Source organism: Hippocampus bargibanti, linkage group LG05, assembly GCF_051943395.1.
Source record: "Hippocampus bargibanti isolate YZ-2025 linkage group LG05, ASM5194339v1, whole genome shotgun sequence".
Classification (NCBI taxonomy): Eukaryota; Metazoa; Chordata; class Actinopteri; order Syngnathiformes; family Syngnathidae; genus Hippocampus; species Hippocampus bargibanti.
In genome coordinates this window covers 2,234,226-2,253,491 of record NC_142738.1, presented here as the reverse complement: position 1 = coordinate 2,253,491, position 19,266 = coordinate 2,234,226, and the positions used below count along the sequence as shown (strand labels likewise).

General features: G+C 40.3%; 1 protein-coding gene across 3 annotated transcripts in view; it reads left to right on the top strand.

The window, feature by feature from the left end:
• The first annotated feature begins 6,316 nt into the window (after positions 1-6,316).
• Positions 6,317-19,266, top strand: part of tead4 (TEA domain transcription factor 4) — a 30,806-nt gene continuing 17,856 nt past the window's right edge. Inside the window, exons 1-3 of one of the 3 annotated variants that reach the window (XM_088996590.1) lie at positions 6,317-6,451; positions 16,473-16,537; positions 18,890-18,961. In XM_088996590.1, the coding sequence (XP_088852716.1) occupies positions 6,445-6,451; positions 16,473-16,537; positions 18,890-18,961 (144 nt within the window). In that variant the 5' untranslated portion in view covers positions 6,317-6,444. Of the gene's footprint in view, positions 6,452-7,864; positions 7,884-16,472; positions 16,538-18,889; positions 18,962-19,266 lie in introns of those variants that run through there. The other 2 variants (XM_088996589.1, XM_088996588.1) reach the window with 2 other exon arrangements.

Here is a 19,266-nt window from a genome sequence, read left to right as displayed (position 1 = left end):
ATACTCGAATGTTTCATACTAAAAAATATAATTAGTGTAAACCATTGACTGACAGCATGAACATAACTTAAAAAAATACTTTTTGATTATTCTTAATTGGGTGAATGTGTGGCTAGTAGGTAAACTTTGAAAACAATTCATAGTTCGGGTTCCTGTTACATCATAAATTATGATAGGCAAGATTTGCTATCTGTTAGTTATCTATTAGCTTGCTATTAGCGGTCTAGTTGGTTGGCTATGTATCTTATCTATCAGCGATCTAGCTCGCTGGCTAGCTCTATATCAGCTAGATAGCTAGCTTTCTATCTATTTGAGTTACTTCCGGGTTGAGTGAATGCTGGCGCATGTAGCTGCCGCTGCTCGCCCGCAGAAAACTAACCCGTTACTGTAAAGTGACCTTGAGAGTTTTAAAAAGCGCTTATAAATGAAATGTATTATTATTATGATTAAAAATAATAAGTGATTGAAACAATCCTGTGTCCCATCATTCGTACAACAGCTAGAATACATATTTTTTTGACAATAACGTAATGTTAATATTAATGATTGACTCTCAGAATTTACACGTTTCATTTTGATACCTGGATTTTTTTTAAACTCACGACAATATTCAGCGTGACATTTTTTTATTAAAAAATAAAAAGTAGCCCCCGTTCGTTCGACTGTTTTCTTGTCAGCGTGGAAAACAATAAAACAAGCCTGCCTCGCCGACCCCTCCTACTCCTCCTCCTCCTCCGCCATGATGACGCGTTTACGGGTCAGACGTGCCTCCCCTCCCGCGGTCTTTTCTGTGGCTTTTTTCCGGGCTTCATGTCATACCACGACTAATTCCACAAATTCCTGCCCTGCTCTCGCTTCAAACAAGCGCCACCGCCAAAGAGAATCGGCGGCACAACAATAAGAGAAAACAAGAGGAGAAAAAAAGGCAAGTTCGCCAACTGTTGCTCCACCTGCGAGGACTCCCAATCAGGTAAGAATTCCATAACGGTTTTTTTTTTGGACACACATTTCTTGACGATGTTAACATTTCTCAAATGTGACGGGAAGAAAATGTTTGAACTTATTTTCACGCTCGGGGGTGATTCCCTTTGACCATTGGGGACGCCATTCCAAAAATACTAAATTTTTTAATTTTGTTTTTTACGCATTTGAACGCCCCACCGTGCTGAGTTGACAGATTGGGAGTCGGTGGGAACTTTCTCTTTGGACTTTCAGTATTTCGAATTGTACTTATGTTATTGTTTTTTTGTGTGTGTTTTAACATTAAGAGTCTGAATTTATGAAGAGAGAATCTTATTGCGCTTGTCTTATTTGTGTTGCGTAAAAAAATTCCATGAATTCATCGCATTCCCGCGACGGCGTTTGAAGTGACGGACTGGATTAATTAAAACACCTGCGGGCTGGCTGCCTCGAGAATGGCGGACGAAGTACCGTGAAATAGCGGTTCAAATAAGTCACTTCCCATTAGTTTTATCTTATTTAATCAACTTAAATACTCAGAAGTTCATCATTTTGTCAGTAACGATCCTCTCTAGTGTGTGTGCACGTCCCCAAAATAGTTGCATAAAAAAAAACTAACAAATCAAGCAATATTTTTATACAATACAATACATATTGATTAATAGAGCGCCTCAACAACAGATGAAGCGGTAACAAAACACTTAACATGGGCAAGTATCATACATTTTAACTCAGAAAACAGTAATTATATTAATTATTTCAAAAATCATAGCCTCCATTTTGTTGTTAATGATTCATACATATTTGCTCGTGTATATATTGGCTGCCTCGAGAATGGCAGATAGCATTATTAATATGAAAAGCAAATTATTGATAGCTGATCATCAGACCATGAGTAAGCACAGGGAAAGTGAAAGTTAGTGGATGCTCTCTGTGCACATATAAATCAAACCATATGAATACAAATATTTAATGTAGTGTATTTTTTACACGAGTAATTTGTTTTTCACATAATTAAACATGATTTTTGGTAGTTAATTAATTTAAGCAACAAAAAAAAAACTGAGGAGCCATTTGGGAGCCAAAAGAGCCGGATCTTTTTAGTGAGCCGAGCCAAGAGAACCGGCTCTTTAAAGAGCCGGAATTCCCATCACTATAAGGTAGGCACTGATTTTTTATTTTTTATTTTTTCAAAACTCAGAACCTCTTTTAAGCACTTGATTGTTCTGTTTCGTTCATGTTCTGTTACTAATGTCATGCGTACATGTGAGTTAGTCGATCGCAGGAAGTCGGTTTGCTTGAAAAGTCGCTCTCCGGTCAAAAAAGGTTAGGCACCCCTACTCGTATCCCGTCTGATCGACCTCATGTTACGCTGAGCATTGCAGTTGGTCCAGCTGCCTGAGCCCAAATGTCGAGTGCGAATATTGCCAGTCAAGGTTCAAACTCGCGAGTTGGTGTGTGAGGGTGTCCCACAGGGCAGCTGACAGGAGCTTGAACGTTGCAGTTGGATGCAACAGGTGGAACGACGCAGGGTGACAGAATACAGTGAGACCTCAACTTATGAACTTAATTGGTCCCCAGACAGAGTGTGTAAGGCGAAAAGTGTGTATCTCAAAAAAAAATTCCCATAGGAAAACATTAAAATGGGAATAATCCGTTCCCGGGTTTCCATAAAATACACTGTTCAACTAAATAAGCCTTAAAACTACACACAACATACCTTATTCTATGTATAATAAATGTGCTATTGTATTGTAATGAAAGAAATACACTGCATTGTATCATAAAGTCACTTTATTTACATTTGTGATGGTCATTTATGGCTTGATGGAATGGTGTTGGAGGTCGAAGGTCAAAAGGAATTGCTGTTTGGAAAGAGAGGCGCATTACATGAGGACTGTAATTAAAGAAATAAACTGTGCTGTAAAATAAAGTTTTATTTTCCTTTTTGATGGTCGTTGATGGCGTATGGAAAGAGAGTCACCTTCCATAAGGACTGTTGGTAACTTAACCTCTGGTGCTGTTCGGTCGTGTGCTTCCGCCGAAGATCACTCCGCCAGCCGTGGTGGGTGTGTATTATGAAAATAGTGCTTATTATAAGGTTTAATTTTCAGAAATGTGAAGTTTGTAAGATGAAAAGTTTGTAAGATAAGGTGTTTGTAAGTTGAGGTCTCACTGTATGTCAAAGAATACAGCAAAATGGCAGCCTTCGGTTAAAGCCACGTGATTGGTCAAGAACGCAGAAGTGAACTCACTGTACTTTTTTTTTGTGGCGTATCGACTCGGCTTTGTTAGTGTCTGTTTGCGATGGGTGTGTGGGTATAAAGGAGGAGTCGCTCCGAGACGCCACCGCGCTCATCCCGCATAGCGATCATTCCTCCTCGGCTCGCACGAGAATGAAGAATAATGTCTCACGTTATGAGCCTTGTACAATAAAGACGGCGTCAACCCGCCGTTGTCGCGTTTGTGTGAGGCAAGCTAAAAAAAATGTATATCTAGATACATATACAGTGAGACCTCAACTTACAAACACCTCAACTTACAAACTTTTTGTCTTACAAACGTCAAATTTATGAAAATTAAACCATATAATAAGCACTATTTTCATAATACACACCCACCACGACTGGCGGAGTGATCTTTGGCGGAAGCACACGACCGAACAGCACCAGAGGTTAAGTCACCAACAGTCCTTATGGAAGGTGACTCTCCTTCCATAAGCCATCAACGACCATCAAAAAGGAAAATAAAACTTTATTTTACAGCACAGTTTATTTCTTTAATTACAGTCGTCATGTAATGCGCCTCTCTTTCCAAACAGCAATTCCCTTTGACCTTCGACCTCCAACGCCATTCCATCAAGCCATAAATGACCATCACAAATGTAAATAAAGTGACTTTATGATACAATGCAGTGTATTTCTTTCATTACAATACAATAGCACATTTATTATACATAGAATAAGGTATGTTGTGTGTAGTTTTAAGGCTGATTTAGTTGAAAAGTATATTTTATGGAAACCCGGGAACGGATTATTCCCATTTTAATGGTTTCCTATGGAATTTTTTTTTTGAGATACACACTTTTCGCCTTACACACTCTGTCTGGGAACCAATTAAGTTCGTAAATTGAGGTCTCACTATATAGATAGAAAAATAAGTGGATAAATAAATAAATAAATAGACAATAAGATAGATAAATAAACAAATACATTAAAATAATTAAATAAATGAATATACAAAAAAAGTTGATTGGAACTTAAAGGAAAATTACACACACACACACACACACACACACACCTGCAATGTGAAATTTACTGGGGTCTTCCTTTCTCACATTCCATCTATCTAAAGTGGTAATATTTATTTTATAATTTTCTATATTTTTTAGTCGCTGTGACTTATGTTTGTTTCCACTAGGTAAGCAGTTGTGTTACCGCGGCACCAGCTGAGGGGGGCGGCGAAGGGGGTGGGGGTGGATTAGCCCGTTGAGCAGATCCAGGCAAGAGGGGCCTTGTTGAGGGTGAATATAGGACCATTCCTGGTGTGTGTGTGTGTGTGTGTGTGTGTGTGTGTGTGTGTGTGTGTGTGTGTGTGTGTGTGTGTGTGTGTGTGTGTGTGTGTGTGTGTGTGTGTGTGTGTGTGTGTGTGTGTGTGTGTGTGTTTGTGAGGACAACTCACATTTTATACCATACGTGGTGAGTACATTTTTGACAAGTGAGGACCTTTTGGCCAGTCCTCACAAGTTTTTCATTGAGGGTCTATATATGCATCTGTTAAAGTTTCAGAGAGGTGCTCACAAATTCACAGAATTATTTTTGGTGTGTATTTTCATTTAATTTTGATACACACACTTTTACAAATTCACCACAGGGGTGAGGACTTTGAATGTACCCATTCAGAAACCTCAGTCCTGCTGTTATTTCAGTTTCAAGTCCACTTTTTATTTCTTTGTTTTTAAAGCAGTTGAAGAGTGGGGTGATTTAGTGTTCAAATGAAACACTGGAGCAACTGTGGTCCTCACCACTTATCTAGAGTTATCCGGACCTCACAAAACCATTGAAACAGGGATGTGTGCGTGTGTGTGTGTGTGTGTGTGTGTGTGTGTGTGTGTGTGTGTGCGTGTGTGTTTGCGTGAGTAGAAAGCCTTGGCTTTTGATGAATTAACCCGGTGGGCAGTTTGACTTTGTGAGTGGCAAGCAGGGCGCTGATCGTTTATTATGAAGTGTTAGTGGCCGATAGTAAACTGCAGCCGGTTTGAAAATGTATATTTGGAATGCGAGATCATATTTGGATGAAGCATCTGGGTTATTTTAAAGTCCCCGCGGTTCACGTTTCATGTTTTATGCATTTCGTTTGGAAAAAGTTCCCGCACGGAAAGATTCGGTTCGAGAAAGGGTGACCATCCATCGTATGAAAGGTGATTTGATACGTACATCGATACGTATTTTTGAGTGGAACCATTTTGAAAAGATTATAATTTCTTTCAACATCATGTAACTTTAGCTTTTTATGACACTTATTAACTCATTCACTGGAAAACCTTGTGCAAAAATGTGTCCGCTCCAATGCCAGGGTTTTTGTCATTGTGGCTCGAATTCCAGGACCCACAGAATATTGAGTTTTAGGACGACATAAACATTCCATGCAGCATTAGAAACCTTACACTGACTTCTTTCATCAGAAAAAAAAAAGTTAATTCCTAAGTTATATGCGTCTGGAGTTATATGAGCCTAAATGAGGGCGGCTGTCCAAAATCCAATGCAATACATACATATTGGTTTATATAGCGCTTTAACAACAGCTGAAGTTGGAACAAAGCGCTAACATGGAAAAAAAAAGCAAATACTCCCCCCTCTTTAAAGAGAAAAACATTGCCAGAGGTCTGGACAGGGCTTTATCGGCACCCACGCAAGAAAAACCAAAATCGGAACAAATTCGGGAATGGCGCTCTACGTCATATTTTCAATTCCCGAATAAATTTGTGAATGAGTTAATTTTCATTGATCAATTATGATAATGATAATTTGGTTATTTTTGTCTGGTTGTAAACTTATTCTGAAAATTTGCTTTGGAATTCATTGAATGTGTGGATGCATCTTTTTTTTCTTTCATTTAAAAAAAAAATCATTAAAAAAGACTTTTTCTTGCCTTTTCTAGCCCCCCCCCCCCCCTGTGAACAACAACTACAACACACCGGTGGATTCCAAACACTTCGAGTCAACCCATCTCTCTTATCCACCCTCACCTGCCTGGAAACCCCCTCTCAAGCCCCGTTCCCCTCTTCCCACCACGTCGACGGAGTGGGTGCCGGCTCCCTCCCCCAGGGCTGGGAGCGAGGAGCTGGGGGACCCTCTGGACAAGCCCTTGGAGAATGATGCGGAGGGTGTGTGGAGCCCCGACATTGAGCAAAGCTTCCAAGAGGCCCTGGCCATCTACCCCCCTTGCGGCCGGAGGAAGATCATCCTCTCTGATGAGGGCAAGATGTACGGTACGCCCCGCCCAGCACCCCCCCCCCCTCCTCCTCTATCGCTTTCAGTTTCAGATATACGGTGATACCTCGGTTTACGAACCCCTTGGCTTACGAACTTTTCGGTTTGCAAACGTTAAATTTATGAAAATTTTACCTTGGCATACAAACTATTTTTTTGGGATACACGAGCCCGTTCTCCTAAAAGAAAATGGCAGCCGGCTTGTTTTGGTCCTCTATTCCCCGCCCCCAGTCGTCGGTTAAAGCCACGTGATTGGTCAAAAGCACAGCAGTGGTGGTGGTGGGGGGGGGGGTTACAGACAGATAGAGAGTGAAGCCATTCTAAAATAGAAAATGGCTGACGACATTTTTTTTGTCCTCCATTCCCCGCCCCCAGTCGTCGGTTAAAGCCACGTGATTGGTCAAGAACGCAGCAGTGAGGGGAGGTGGTTTGTATATATATATATATATATATATATATATATATATTAAAGTCTCGTTATATCGATATTCTCGGGAGTCCAAAAAAAATCGATATAACCGGGGGACTATCGATATAGCCGATATCGATATAATGAGACTTTATTGTATATATACATATATGTGTGTGTTTGAAATGTCTATATATATATATATATATATATATATATATATATATATATATATATATATATATATATATATATATACAGTAAAGTCTCGTTATATCGATATCGGATATATCGATAGTCCCTATCGTTATATCGATACTATTTCTATGCACGCACGGAGAAAATTACATGCAAACAGGGTCGGATATATCGATATTTTTTCGGACTCCCTTGAATATCGATATAACGAGACTTTACTTTATATATGAATATATATATATATATATATATATATATATATATATATATATATATATATATATATATATATATATATATATGTATGTGTGTAGGAAAGAAAGAAAAAACTCACGTTGGTGTTATCGTTTTTCATTGTTTTCAATTTTTACAACGTAGGTATTTAACTGGTGTGTAACATTACAACCAGAAATCACATCCAAAGTACTTTACATAGCTTGGTTTTAAAAGCATACCCATCCAACAATATCTGTTAGCAAGAGGCTAAGCTACACTCTTTGTTTACAGAGTAGATGTACGGCATTAGCATTTCCTGCTCCTTCCCTATTTCGCCATGCGTACGCTTACCTACTTTACCGTGAAATAGACGATAAAACTGCAACCACACTACCTCACCTTGTACTTACTCAAACTAACTTGTTTAAATGTCAAGACGATCACCGTTTATTTTTCCGTGAACAAAATGATTCGTCATCAACGTCCGTTTTTGAGAGACAATCAACCCCAATTGTTTACGCACATCCTCCCCCTGAATCAGGTGCACTTCCTCCTTCGCTCATTTTCTAAAATACCAACTAAAAACAGCCGAGCGGGTGTCTGCAAAGGTAACCTGTCGCGCCTCCATGACACGTCGCTGAAAGATATTTGCTAGCAAATGTCTTTGGCACAACGAGTGACGTCGGATTGGATCCGATGGTTTGGAAAACACGTCGGAGAGAAGTATTGTTCGTTGTGACGCTACGTTAACAGTTAGCATTGCTACCTTTAGCGGCTTTCGCTAACCTCTGCTTTATGTACAACATCGCCTTGAGATGAATGAAGCGTTTCATGGGCTAAGTTTGATGGGAAGGTTGTCAATAAAAGTAACCCCCCCCCTATTCCCCTCTAGTTGGAAGGGTCCGTGGGCTTTTGATGATGTGCACCAGGGAGCGCTCTGGCCTGCCAGGAATGGCATGCGCACTTGGTCGTCCGGGGGTTCAAGGCAGCTCAGCTGTAACTTTAAACCAGAATAGACGTTTACCCTTTCAGGGCCTGGAAGGGGGCGGGGGGAGGAGACAAATAAACACCAAGGTGGATAGTGGTTTCTTGCATGGCCTCGGGAGGGGGGGAGGGGGAGGTAAGTTCTCTCACACCTGTCCCCTTGGTGCAAAAGTGCTATTTCAGGGATGTACCTACCTCGTCCCCAACCCCCTCCATTTTGAAAAATCCATCTCCCGCTCTTTAATGGGCCAACTCCTTTTACCTTGTCATTGAAGGCAGGATCTGAATGCTGACCTGAATGCCTTTTAGTTCAAGACACTCTCTCGACAACATCAGCGACGTGCATTGTAATGATGGGATGTGAAACGCACTATTGTTATCATGGTAAAAATAAGTTTTACATTTAACTCATTCACTGCCAGACCATGTGCAAAATTGTATACATTTCAGTGCCAGGATTTTTGTCATTGTCACTCGAATTCCAGGACCCACAGAATATTGAGTTTTAGGACAACATAAACATAAGCATAAGAAACTTTAGACTCTTTTCTTTCATCAGAAAAAAAGTTAATTCCTAAGTTATATGAGTCTGGAGTTATCTGAGATTGAAATGGGGGCGGCTGTACAAAATACAATACATATTGATTTATATAGCGCAGGGGTCGGGACTAAGAGAGCCATAATACATAACACATATGTACGCACTTGATTTCAACAAAATGTGAAAATATATTATTTAAAATAACTTTGTGATAATACTCACCATTAATTTGAATAATTTTCCGTTCCTCATGATTGGTAAAAAAAAAACAGCCAAACGATTGGAAAGAAAGTCAACTTGCCGGGTGTATACGCAAAGCTACTGCTAGCTAGCCTGCCCACTGCTCATTAGCTTGCACGCTTGCTTTCTGCTGTCTCTCACAGAAGTATATTGATGCTAACGTTAGCATGGGGATTGTCAAAGTGCCTCTGATATTCAACTGTTTCATTCATGGTATTGTTTTTTTACTCGTCAGGCTTATTTAAAAGGGGGCGTTTACCTTTTTTCAACATCAACGGCCATAGGTCAGTATCATCCAATCAAAATTGCGCTTTCTGCCAACTGCTGCCCAAACAGGAAATGAACAGCGAAAAAATTCGTTTTAGCGGCGAGCCAGATGCAATCATCAAAAGAGCCATATATGGCTCGTGACACCTGATATAGCGCTTTAACAACACTATATATGACGTAGTGTGCCATTCACAAATTAGTTCGGGTTTTGTTTTTTTTCTTTATTGGGTTCCGATAAAGCGCCGGCCAGACCTCTGGCAACGTTTGTCCCTTCCACAGGGGGCAGAATTTACATTTTTTTCCATGTTAGCGCTTTGTTCCAGCTTTAGCTGTTGTTAAATCGCTATATAACCAAGATGTATGTATTGCATAGTATTTCGGATAGCAATCGCGGTCATTCAAGGAGTCGCGATCAATCCAAAACCACTTTGCGCTTCTTCAGCGTTGATCATGTTGTCACAGCGCCGACCCCTTGCCGTCTCGCAGGTGTCCCAAATTGAAATGTCTACCATCTAACGCACAGGTGTCAAAGTCAAGGCCCGCGGGCCAAATCCGGCCCGCCACATCATTTTTTTTCGGCCCGCGAAAGCAAATCAAACTTGTTAAATTCCATGATGATTGCTAAAATCTGAGCCAAAATTTCATATTTTTGGATGTCAACCACAATAAAAGTCATTATTCTTGACTTCAGATTTGAAAACGAGTTATTCATTAATTTGCTGTGTGCTCTATATGTAATATTTGAAGGGATTTAAACATTCTAATGGCTTCCCCAAATTCATAACGGCCATAACTACAATGTGGTCCGCGGCAAAAAATGACTTTGACACCCCTGACCTAACGACTTGATTCTGCCGAGAAAAAAAAAGTTATTTGGTGGCCTTCCGCCATCTAAATATGGGCTTGTAGACAAAACAGCCAAATAACAAGATGTCTGCCGCCTGAATGCGACATTTTCTACATTTTAGGTCGAATTCCCGGCCCAAGAATGAATACCATTCTTTCGCTACAACTATGACATTGAGTCTCCCGGGCTAGCGACGTTGAAGGAATGTCTGCTTGTTCCCATTGTGGATTCCGTAATTGATGGGAATGTTTTCAGCTCATAGCCTCTCTTATACATTTGCCACATTTGTTTTCTCCCCCCCCCCCCCCCCCCCCTGCACCCCCACTTGGGCCCCTGAGCTCATTACTCAGCGTAGCCTATTAGCCGGCTTATTAGGGACGGTGTTGAGGATATTGTGGCCGTCTGTACGCCTTTGGTAATTCGACATGCGTCTGTCAAGGCAAACATGGCGGAATAATGGGGGGGGGGGAGGGGCACGACAACAACAACAATTGCTTGTTGTACCAGCGTGGAATGTGCCGTTGAAAATTAAATTATCTCACCCTACAAGGCGATCTGCATTCCTAATGTTCAATAAGCAACACAGTCATACCTCGGTTTTCGTCCGTAATCCTTTCCAGAAGTCTGTTTGAAAACCAAAACAACGTTTTCTATTATAATCAATGTCAAAAATGTTAATCCGTTCCAAGTCGAGAAAACTGTGTCATTTTTTTTTTTAATGTTTAAATATTTACTGAACAGGACAAAAACGTCTGCTCACAGTGGAACGTTGCACGAGGAAACCGTCCGATTTGCGGAAATCTCAGCCAAACATGTCTGCGTTTTACCTACCTGGCTGGCTGGCTATCTAGCTAGCTATCGATGAACGATATAGCTATCTAGCGCGCTGGCTAGTTATCTAGCTAGCTATCTAGCTATTAGCTATCTATTGGCTAGCTAGCTAGCTTTCTATCTATTTGAGTTACTTCCAGATTGAGTGAATGCTGGCGCGTGTGGCTGCCGCTGCTCACCCACAAAAATTATATCATGGGAAATGTATAATAATAATAATAATAATAATAATAATACATTTCATTTATAAGCGCCTTTCAAAACTCTCAAGGACACATTACAGTCACAGGATTTTCTTTTTCTCACTATTACTCATATTTATTCTATATTACTCATTACAGTAAAGTCTCGTTATATCGATATTCAAGGGAGTCCGAAAAAATATCGATATAACCGGGACTATCGATATATCCGATATCGATATAACGAGACTTTACTGTATTTAAAAAAAAATCTTTATTTAACAATACAAATACTGTATGTTACTCACAATGGAATGCATTCACAGAAGTGACGTATAAGGAAGTGAAGAACTGTCTAGTGGTGCATTCAAGTGCAATCAGTTTGGTTCGAGAACCAAATTTCAGTTGTAAAGCGGGGCATACAATTTTTTTGGTGAAAAACAGAATTGGACGAGAATCGAGACGTCCGAAAACTGAGGTATGACTGTATTTGCTCACCGGGCAGCGGGGGGTTACTACATCCTGTTTGATGCAGCTGTTTGGTTTCGTCACACTTGTTGCGCTAACAGCTGTGAGAACAGCTCTTATCCGGGATTTTGATGGTTCTGTTCATGCGGGTGGGCGAAGAAAAAAAAAAAATAGTCGGCTTTCATTGCTGTTGTGAATGAAGTCAACAAAGCTTCCCTGAATGCTGACAGGATTTTCACACAGTTTGGCCAACAAAGAATATGCACACAGCGAAGCATTATCTCGCTAAGCTTTGCTCGCGCGGCCTGTCATCCTATTGTTGTCTTTTTGTGTGCTGATATAAATATGTCACATGGCTCTCAAAGGATTCTAATGAAAAATGCAATGTAAAGGTCAGGGCATAGTGAGTCTTCTCACTCGGGTGTAAACTTTACCAGTCAAGTGTGAGATTCAACTTTTGTCTTGACCTTTGCCCTTTTTATGTGATGCCTCCTGAGCCAGGGCAGCTGGAAGATTTGCGTGTAATGATGTCAACTACTATTGCAAATGAAGAAATCAGATCTCATATACCCAAATTACATTTCTGAGAGAGAAAAAAAAATGAAGAAAACCACTAAACATGTAAGAAGAAATTGCGGCGTTCTGCTGGGCACCTTTCTAGAACCACTAGTATAGTTTTTGTCATTGTCACATGCGGTCACTGTCATGCAAAATACATGAGATTGGATTAGATTAGAAAAATGAGTCTTTATTCGTCTCACAGTGGAGACATTTACATTTCACATCAGCAAAAACAAAATACAGGAGCTGCTGTAAAGGCAGTCATTCACGCGGCGCCATCTTGAAGTCAAAAACAAAACAATTGTGACACAAGACAAAGGACACAGACAGTCATTCAATCATAAGCACTTTTATGGACCCTCTTTCTTACATGAACCAGTTCTAAATGAAAGAGATCAAAGCCTCCTTTTCACCAGTGGAACAGAGACGTCATGGTGAAATGTAATAATAATAATAATAATAATAATAATAATGCATTTCATTTATCAGCAACTTTCAAAACTCTCACGGTCACTTTGCAGTCACCGGATAGTTTTTTTTCTGTGGGTGAGCAGCGGCAGCCACATGCGCCAGCGTTCACTCAACCTGGAATAGACAGAAAGCTATCTAGCTAGCTAGCTAAGAGGTACCTACAGTAATAGATTGCTAGCTAGCTATATAGGTAGCTAATAGACAGCAGATAGATAGATAGCTAGGTAGCCGGCTAGATAGCTAGCTCGATAGCCAGATAAGCTAGGTTATGTTTTTCTCTGTTCCTATTATTTTCAAAGGAAATGAGCATGGTGTTGTCTTATTATAAAGTGGGCTAGGCTATGTTTTGATAAAATTATATTTCCGAGATGTACACGTCTGCTACAAGCTAAATTTTGAAAGCAAACACAAAGCTGTAGCATCCATTGACAAAAATAGATTGTCTCACATCTCCTGTCCCGCGTAAATCCGCTTCAATTCCAAGCCGCGACAGAAAAATAATACAAGTATTAATAAATAAGTATAAAGTTTTAAGTATAAATTAATAAGTAAATTATGTGTTTTTTTTGGGGAGTTCCACTTCATGGATGATTATTTTTAATTGATTTTTCACCAATGTTATTTCATCAATTGAAGCATATCAATCACGGTGACGACGATTCTTGCCTTTGCATCACTTGCACTTGAGTCATTGTTAGCGTCGCTACATGACGTGTCTTTTCGGAGAATATTTGGCTGAGCAAACGATGGCGCAGGGAGGGAAATCGCACCCTACCAAGACATTCCGTCATTCCTTAATGCGATCTTCCTGAACAGACACATCCTGAGTAGTGGAAGGAAAACTGTTGACGGCATTAGAAAACAGCAGTTTTCCAACAGTTGCCATATTTTGTTGTTATGCACGTGTCCGTTAACTCGTGAGATGTAATCGTACTAAAGGATGTCCAGATGTGTGTTCTAAAGTTTCCCACCCGAAATGGTTTGTTGTGCCCAAACAGGACATGTACCCGTGGGGTTTTGTCAGAGCGGCAGATGCAGATGTAGAGGCCGTTGTCATTGTATAGGAATGTTAGGAATGCACTGAGCCATTGATGCAGATTTATGACCTGCTCGGTTCAAGGATTGACTCTGGTAGGGGGGGGGGGGGCGTAAACCGGAGTGGGTCTCCATCATGCCGCTTTTTCACCGCAGAGACACCAATATACATACAGTGATACCTCAGCTCACGAACTTTTCGCCTTACGAACATTAAATTCGCCAGAATATAGCCAGTCTTGGCTAACGAACTAGTTTTCAGCGGACGAACCAAACCACACAGTGTCACAGGTGGCTGGCGGACTAGTTTTTGTCACTCAGTTTCTTTGAGTGCAGACGTGGTTTGTTATCAAGTGGAGTACTTTTGCTATTATATGGGACCGAAAAAGACCCCACCACAGGCTAGTGTTAAGCCGAAGAGGACGCAAAAGAAAAGGTGCGCGCTTGTGTGACTTAGCGTCCCAGTACCAGTATGCTAAGTCGACCATTGCTACGTGTAACTAAGGGTGTTTCTGTGTTGTCTAAGCAACAGTGTAAGACAATAGAAGACGTTGAAAAACTTCTGTTGATTTGGATTAACGAAAATCAGCTAGCAGGGGACAGTGTGAGTGAAGGTATTATCGCCGGGAACAACAACAAAAAACTAAATAACATGACACAACACAAGTACGTTCTACATCCTCTTTGTTGCATGAAGCAGTTCTAGATGACAGAGGAGATGATCAAAGCCTCCTTTTCACCAGTGGATCAGGGACGTCATGGTGAAATGTCTGCTCCACGTGTGCTACTAGCAAAATGTTGAAGGAAAACACAAAAACTGTAGCATCAATTGACGAAAAGAGACTCAAATCTCCTGTTCCCACGTAAATCCACTTCAATTCCAAGCCACGACAGTTCCACATATGCCTTCTCGGCCACCATCTTGGACTTTTTTTTTAATGTAAATAATGTAAAAATTGTAATTTTTTTTGTAATGAAATGACATGAAAACAACATGAAAGAAATCAGTCTTTATTTGGCTGAGGCTGACTTAGTGAATGGCAACGTAAGATGGCCGCCAGTGACCAATTCAGGCTACGCTGAGTCATTCACCGTAAACTCTGGTGTGTTAGTCACACAATTAAAATTTCAAATATGCTTACATCTCGCATGCTATGATGAAGATGATCAAGTCCAAGGAAACCGCATGACCATTGCCCTCCGGCGTAACCCGAGCCCCTCGACGGGCGATTTGGCTAGGGTGAGGGTGACTGTAGCGAGGGGAACAAGGCCAAGATTTACTGTGGGTGTAAAGGCATATTCCATAAACATTGACACACACACGCCAGCTGCCTGGCAGTGTCACCAGACTGCCCCCACACACCCGACGGCCCCCCTTTTGGTGCGGTGGCCTATGCTGTCTGTCCCGGGTCGGGGTCCAGGGATCTGATTGCCGCCGCGGTCGCCACCTGCTACGCCAGCGGGAGCTGTCTGTCATTAATGGACCTGCACTGATCCATACCCGCTGTGGAAGTACAAGCGTGGACTGTCACTCTTTGACGCCATTTATTATACATAAAATAAGGTTTATTTAGTAGAAAATTATGTTTTATGGGGACCTGGGAATGGATTATTCACTGAGACACGTGTGCTATCCTTCACGCAATTTTATCCAGACTTTTTCTTCTGAGCAGCAAAAATCTTAAGCAGTTAAATATCGTTTCTATCGATACAAAATCAAGAGAATAACACTCAATGTATCTAAAACAGTGACATTGCTTAGCCTTTCAGCCCACTAGCTTAATGCTAATTAGCATACGTGCGCCCATGCTCATTCAAGCAATTAATTGAACACAATCTCAGTCATATATTCTTTATCCTCGGTGAAGAAAGAGTAATATTATTTCTATTTATAATTGTATTTTATTGATTGCATTCTATTTGTGATTGTATTTTATTTATTATAGTACCTATGCTTGTCTGTGACTGTAAAGTGTCCTTGAGAGATTTGAAAGGCGCTTAAAATGTAATGTATTATTATTATTATTATTATTATTATTATTATTATTATTATTATTAATGCATTGATGAGCTCTGACGAGTTGAGAGGCTTCGCTGAACAGGAATCATCTTTATTGGCCAAGTATGTAGAACACACAAGGAATTTGTCTCCGGTAGTGCACTATGCACTAGTATCATCATAAAAACGATATAATAATAATAAATAATAATAATAATAATAATAATAATAATAATAATAATACATTTCATTTATAAGCGCCTTTCAAAATTCTCAAGGTCACTTTACAGTCGCAAGATACGTTTTTCTGTGGGGGAACAGCGGCGGCCACACGCGCCAGCGTTCACTCAACTCAACCCGGAAGTAACTCAAATGGATAGAAAGCTAGCTAGCTAATAGATAGCTCATAGCTACCTAATAGATGGCTAATATCTAGCTAGCTAGTTGTGTTAAGTTCATTCTGTCTCCTGGTTATCTGTTACAAATCAGCTAAATAGCTATATAGCTAATAGATCGCTAGCTAGGAAGCTAGATAGCAAATAGCTAGCTGGATATGTTACAATTCCACAGTCTCAAGGGCACTTTGCAGACACAGGATAATAGGCACTTCAAGGCTGAATCTTTTCCATTATGTCATTTATAAAGAAAATTGATGCTATTGCATATGGAAGCGGACTAAAATATTCGAATGAATGAATGAATGAATGAATGAATGGAAAAACATATTTGAAAATATACATATTTTTTTGTCTGTTTTGTCCATGACAGGACGGAACGAGCTGATAGCACGCTACATCAAACTACGCACTGGAAAAACGCGGACCAGGAAGCAGGTGAGTCCAACGCGGCCACTCGCCTATTTTTGAAGGCCTTGAGACAATCCTCCCCTGCTGAGTGATGCCTCCCACTCCCCCGAGTAGCGCCACCCCCCCACTGACCCGCAGTCCCCCGTTGACTGATTCAGGGCCAGCAGCCCAGTCTGCGCACGCAATGGGATTGTTGCTCGTTGCTCGTTAGAAGGGACGAGGAGCTGGGGGACTATGTCCACACAGATAAGACGAGGGGATTTGCAACCCTATCCTCAAGCGTGCCATCTGATACGCCGGGACTGGTGTAGGGGTCGCAATGATGGATGTGCATAGAGAAAAGACCCTCCGAAGTCATCTGGCACAGTCACCGCCGGAGTGGTGATGAGAGAAGGCGGCGAGGGGGGGGGGCCGCAGATGGACTCAGGCTCGGATTCGGGTTCACACAACTTTATTGATCCCGGTGTGGGAGATTCAATTGCTGCTTCTATATGAAAAAAAGACTCATTCACTGCCAGATAATGTGCAAAAATGTGTCCAATCCAGTGCCTGGGTTTTTGTCATTTTTCATTCCAGGACTCACAGAATATTGACTTTTAGGACTACATAAACATTCAATGCAGCGTAAGAAAATGTAGACTCTTCTTTCATCAGAAAAAAAAGAGTTAATTCCTAAATAAATGGGTCTGGAGTTAATAATAATAATAATAATAATAATAATAATAATAATAATAATAATAATAATAATAATAATAACAACACATTTCATTTCTAAGCTAGCTAGCTAGATTTCTATCTATTTGTGTTGTTTGGAAGTAACTCAGATAGAAAGCTAGCTAGCTAATGGATAGCTAGCTTTCTATCTATTTGTGTTGCTTGGAGGTAACTCAGATAGAAAGCTAGCTAGCTATTAGCTAGGTAGCTTTCTATCTATTTGTGTTGCTTGGAGGTAACTAAGATAGAAACCTAGCTAGCTAATGGATAGCTATTTTGCTAGCTTTCTATCTATTTGAGTGACTTCGGGGGTGAGTGAACGCTGGCGGGGGTGGCTGTCGCTGCTCACCCACAGAAAAACTTGTCGCCCTTCAAAACTCATAAGGTCACTTTACAGTTGCAGGATAAGTTTTTTTCCTTTGGGTGAGCAGCAGCAGCCACACGCGCCACTCAACCCGAAGGTAACTCAAATACATAGAAAGCTAGCTCGCTAGCGAATAGATAGCTGATAGCTAGTGAATAGATAGCTAATAGCTTGCGAATAGATAGCTAATAGCTAGCGAATAATAATAATTATCAATTTCATTTCTAAGCACCTTTCAAAACTCTCAAGATCACTTTACAGTTGCAGGATAAGTTTTTTTCCTTTGGGTGAGCAGCAGCAGCCACACGCGCCAGCGTTCACTCAACCCGAAGGTAACTCAAATACATAGAAAGCTAGCTCGCTAGCGAATAGATAGCTGATAGCTAGTGAATAGATAGCTAATAGCTAGCGAATAGATGGCTAATAGCTAGCGAATAATAATAATTATCAATTTCATTTCTAAGCACCTTTCAAAACTCTCAAGATCACTTTACAGTTGCAGGATAAGTTTTTTTCTTTGGGTGAGCAGCAGCAGCCACACGCGCCACTCAACCCGAAGGTAACTCAAATACATAGAAAGCTAGCTCGCTAGCGAATAGATAGCTGGTAGCTAGTGAATAGATAGCTAATAGCTAGCGAATAGATGGCTAATAGCTAGCGAATAATAAAAAGTACCCATTTCATTTCTAAGCACCTTTCAAAACTCTCAAGATCACTTTACAGTTGCAGGATAAGAGTTGTCCTGTGGGTGAGCAGCGGCAGCCACACGCGCCAACATTCACTTAGTTATAGGATCTTGAAATGAGGACAACTGTACAAAATACAATACAATTCATACATATTGATTTATATAGCGCTTTAACCCACCTCAAGACTCACTTGGACTCTTTGGTATTTAACTCATGGGAGGGAAAAACATTGCCAGAGGTCTGATCAGCGCTTGATCAGCAAAGAAAAGTCAAAACCCAAACAAATTCAGGAATGGCGCTCCACGTCATGCTTTTTCAATTCCCGAATACATTTATTAACTTCATAGCTATATCGTGTTAATGTTTATTTATGTATTTATTTATTCTTCCATACAGTATTTTTTTTCTCCAGTTGATTTGTTTTATGTTGTTTTGAACATAGGAAGACTGAAAGTTGTTTCCAGCCTTCTCCGGTTTTTACATTTTCAAATTTGAGATGTTTTGTTTTATTCTCCATCAGATAAATACTGGATGTACATTATTATAGTTGACAACAACTATAAAAAATACTGTATGTATGTATTTATTTATGTATTTATGTGTCTCCTCTAGGTGTCCAGTCACATCCAAGTACTCGCACGACGGAAGGCCCGTGAGATCCAGGTGAAGCTGAAGGTACGCTACGTGAGTCAACCTTTTTTTTCTTCATTTTTGAAAATAAATAAAGAAATAAATAAATATATATAAAATAAATAGCAAGATGCGAGTTTAATTTTTTTGACCATGCAAATGACCTTTTTTTTTCAGGTGAAGCAATGCGATTGTTTAAAATACACGACGTAGGTTTTGTTCTCTTTGTTTGATGTTTACTTTGACAGTTTGCTTGAAATGAAAGTGGCATTAAATCACTTGGTCTCCCTTTTGATAAAAAAAAAATATTCCGTCTGCCAAACTGTGACATGTTGGATTTAGTTGAAAATTAGGTTTTA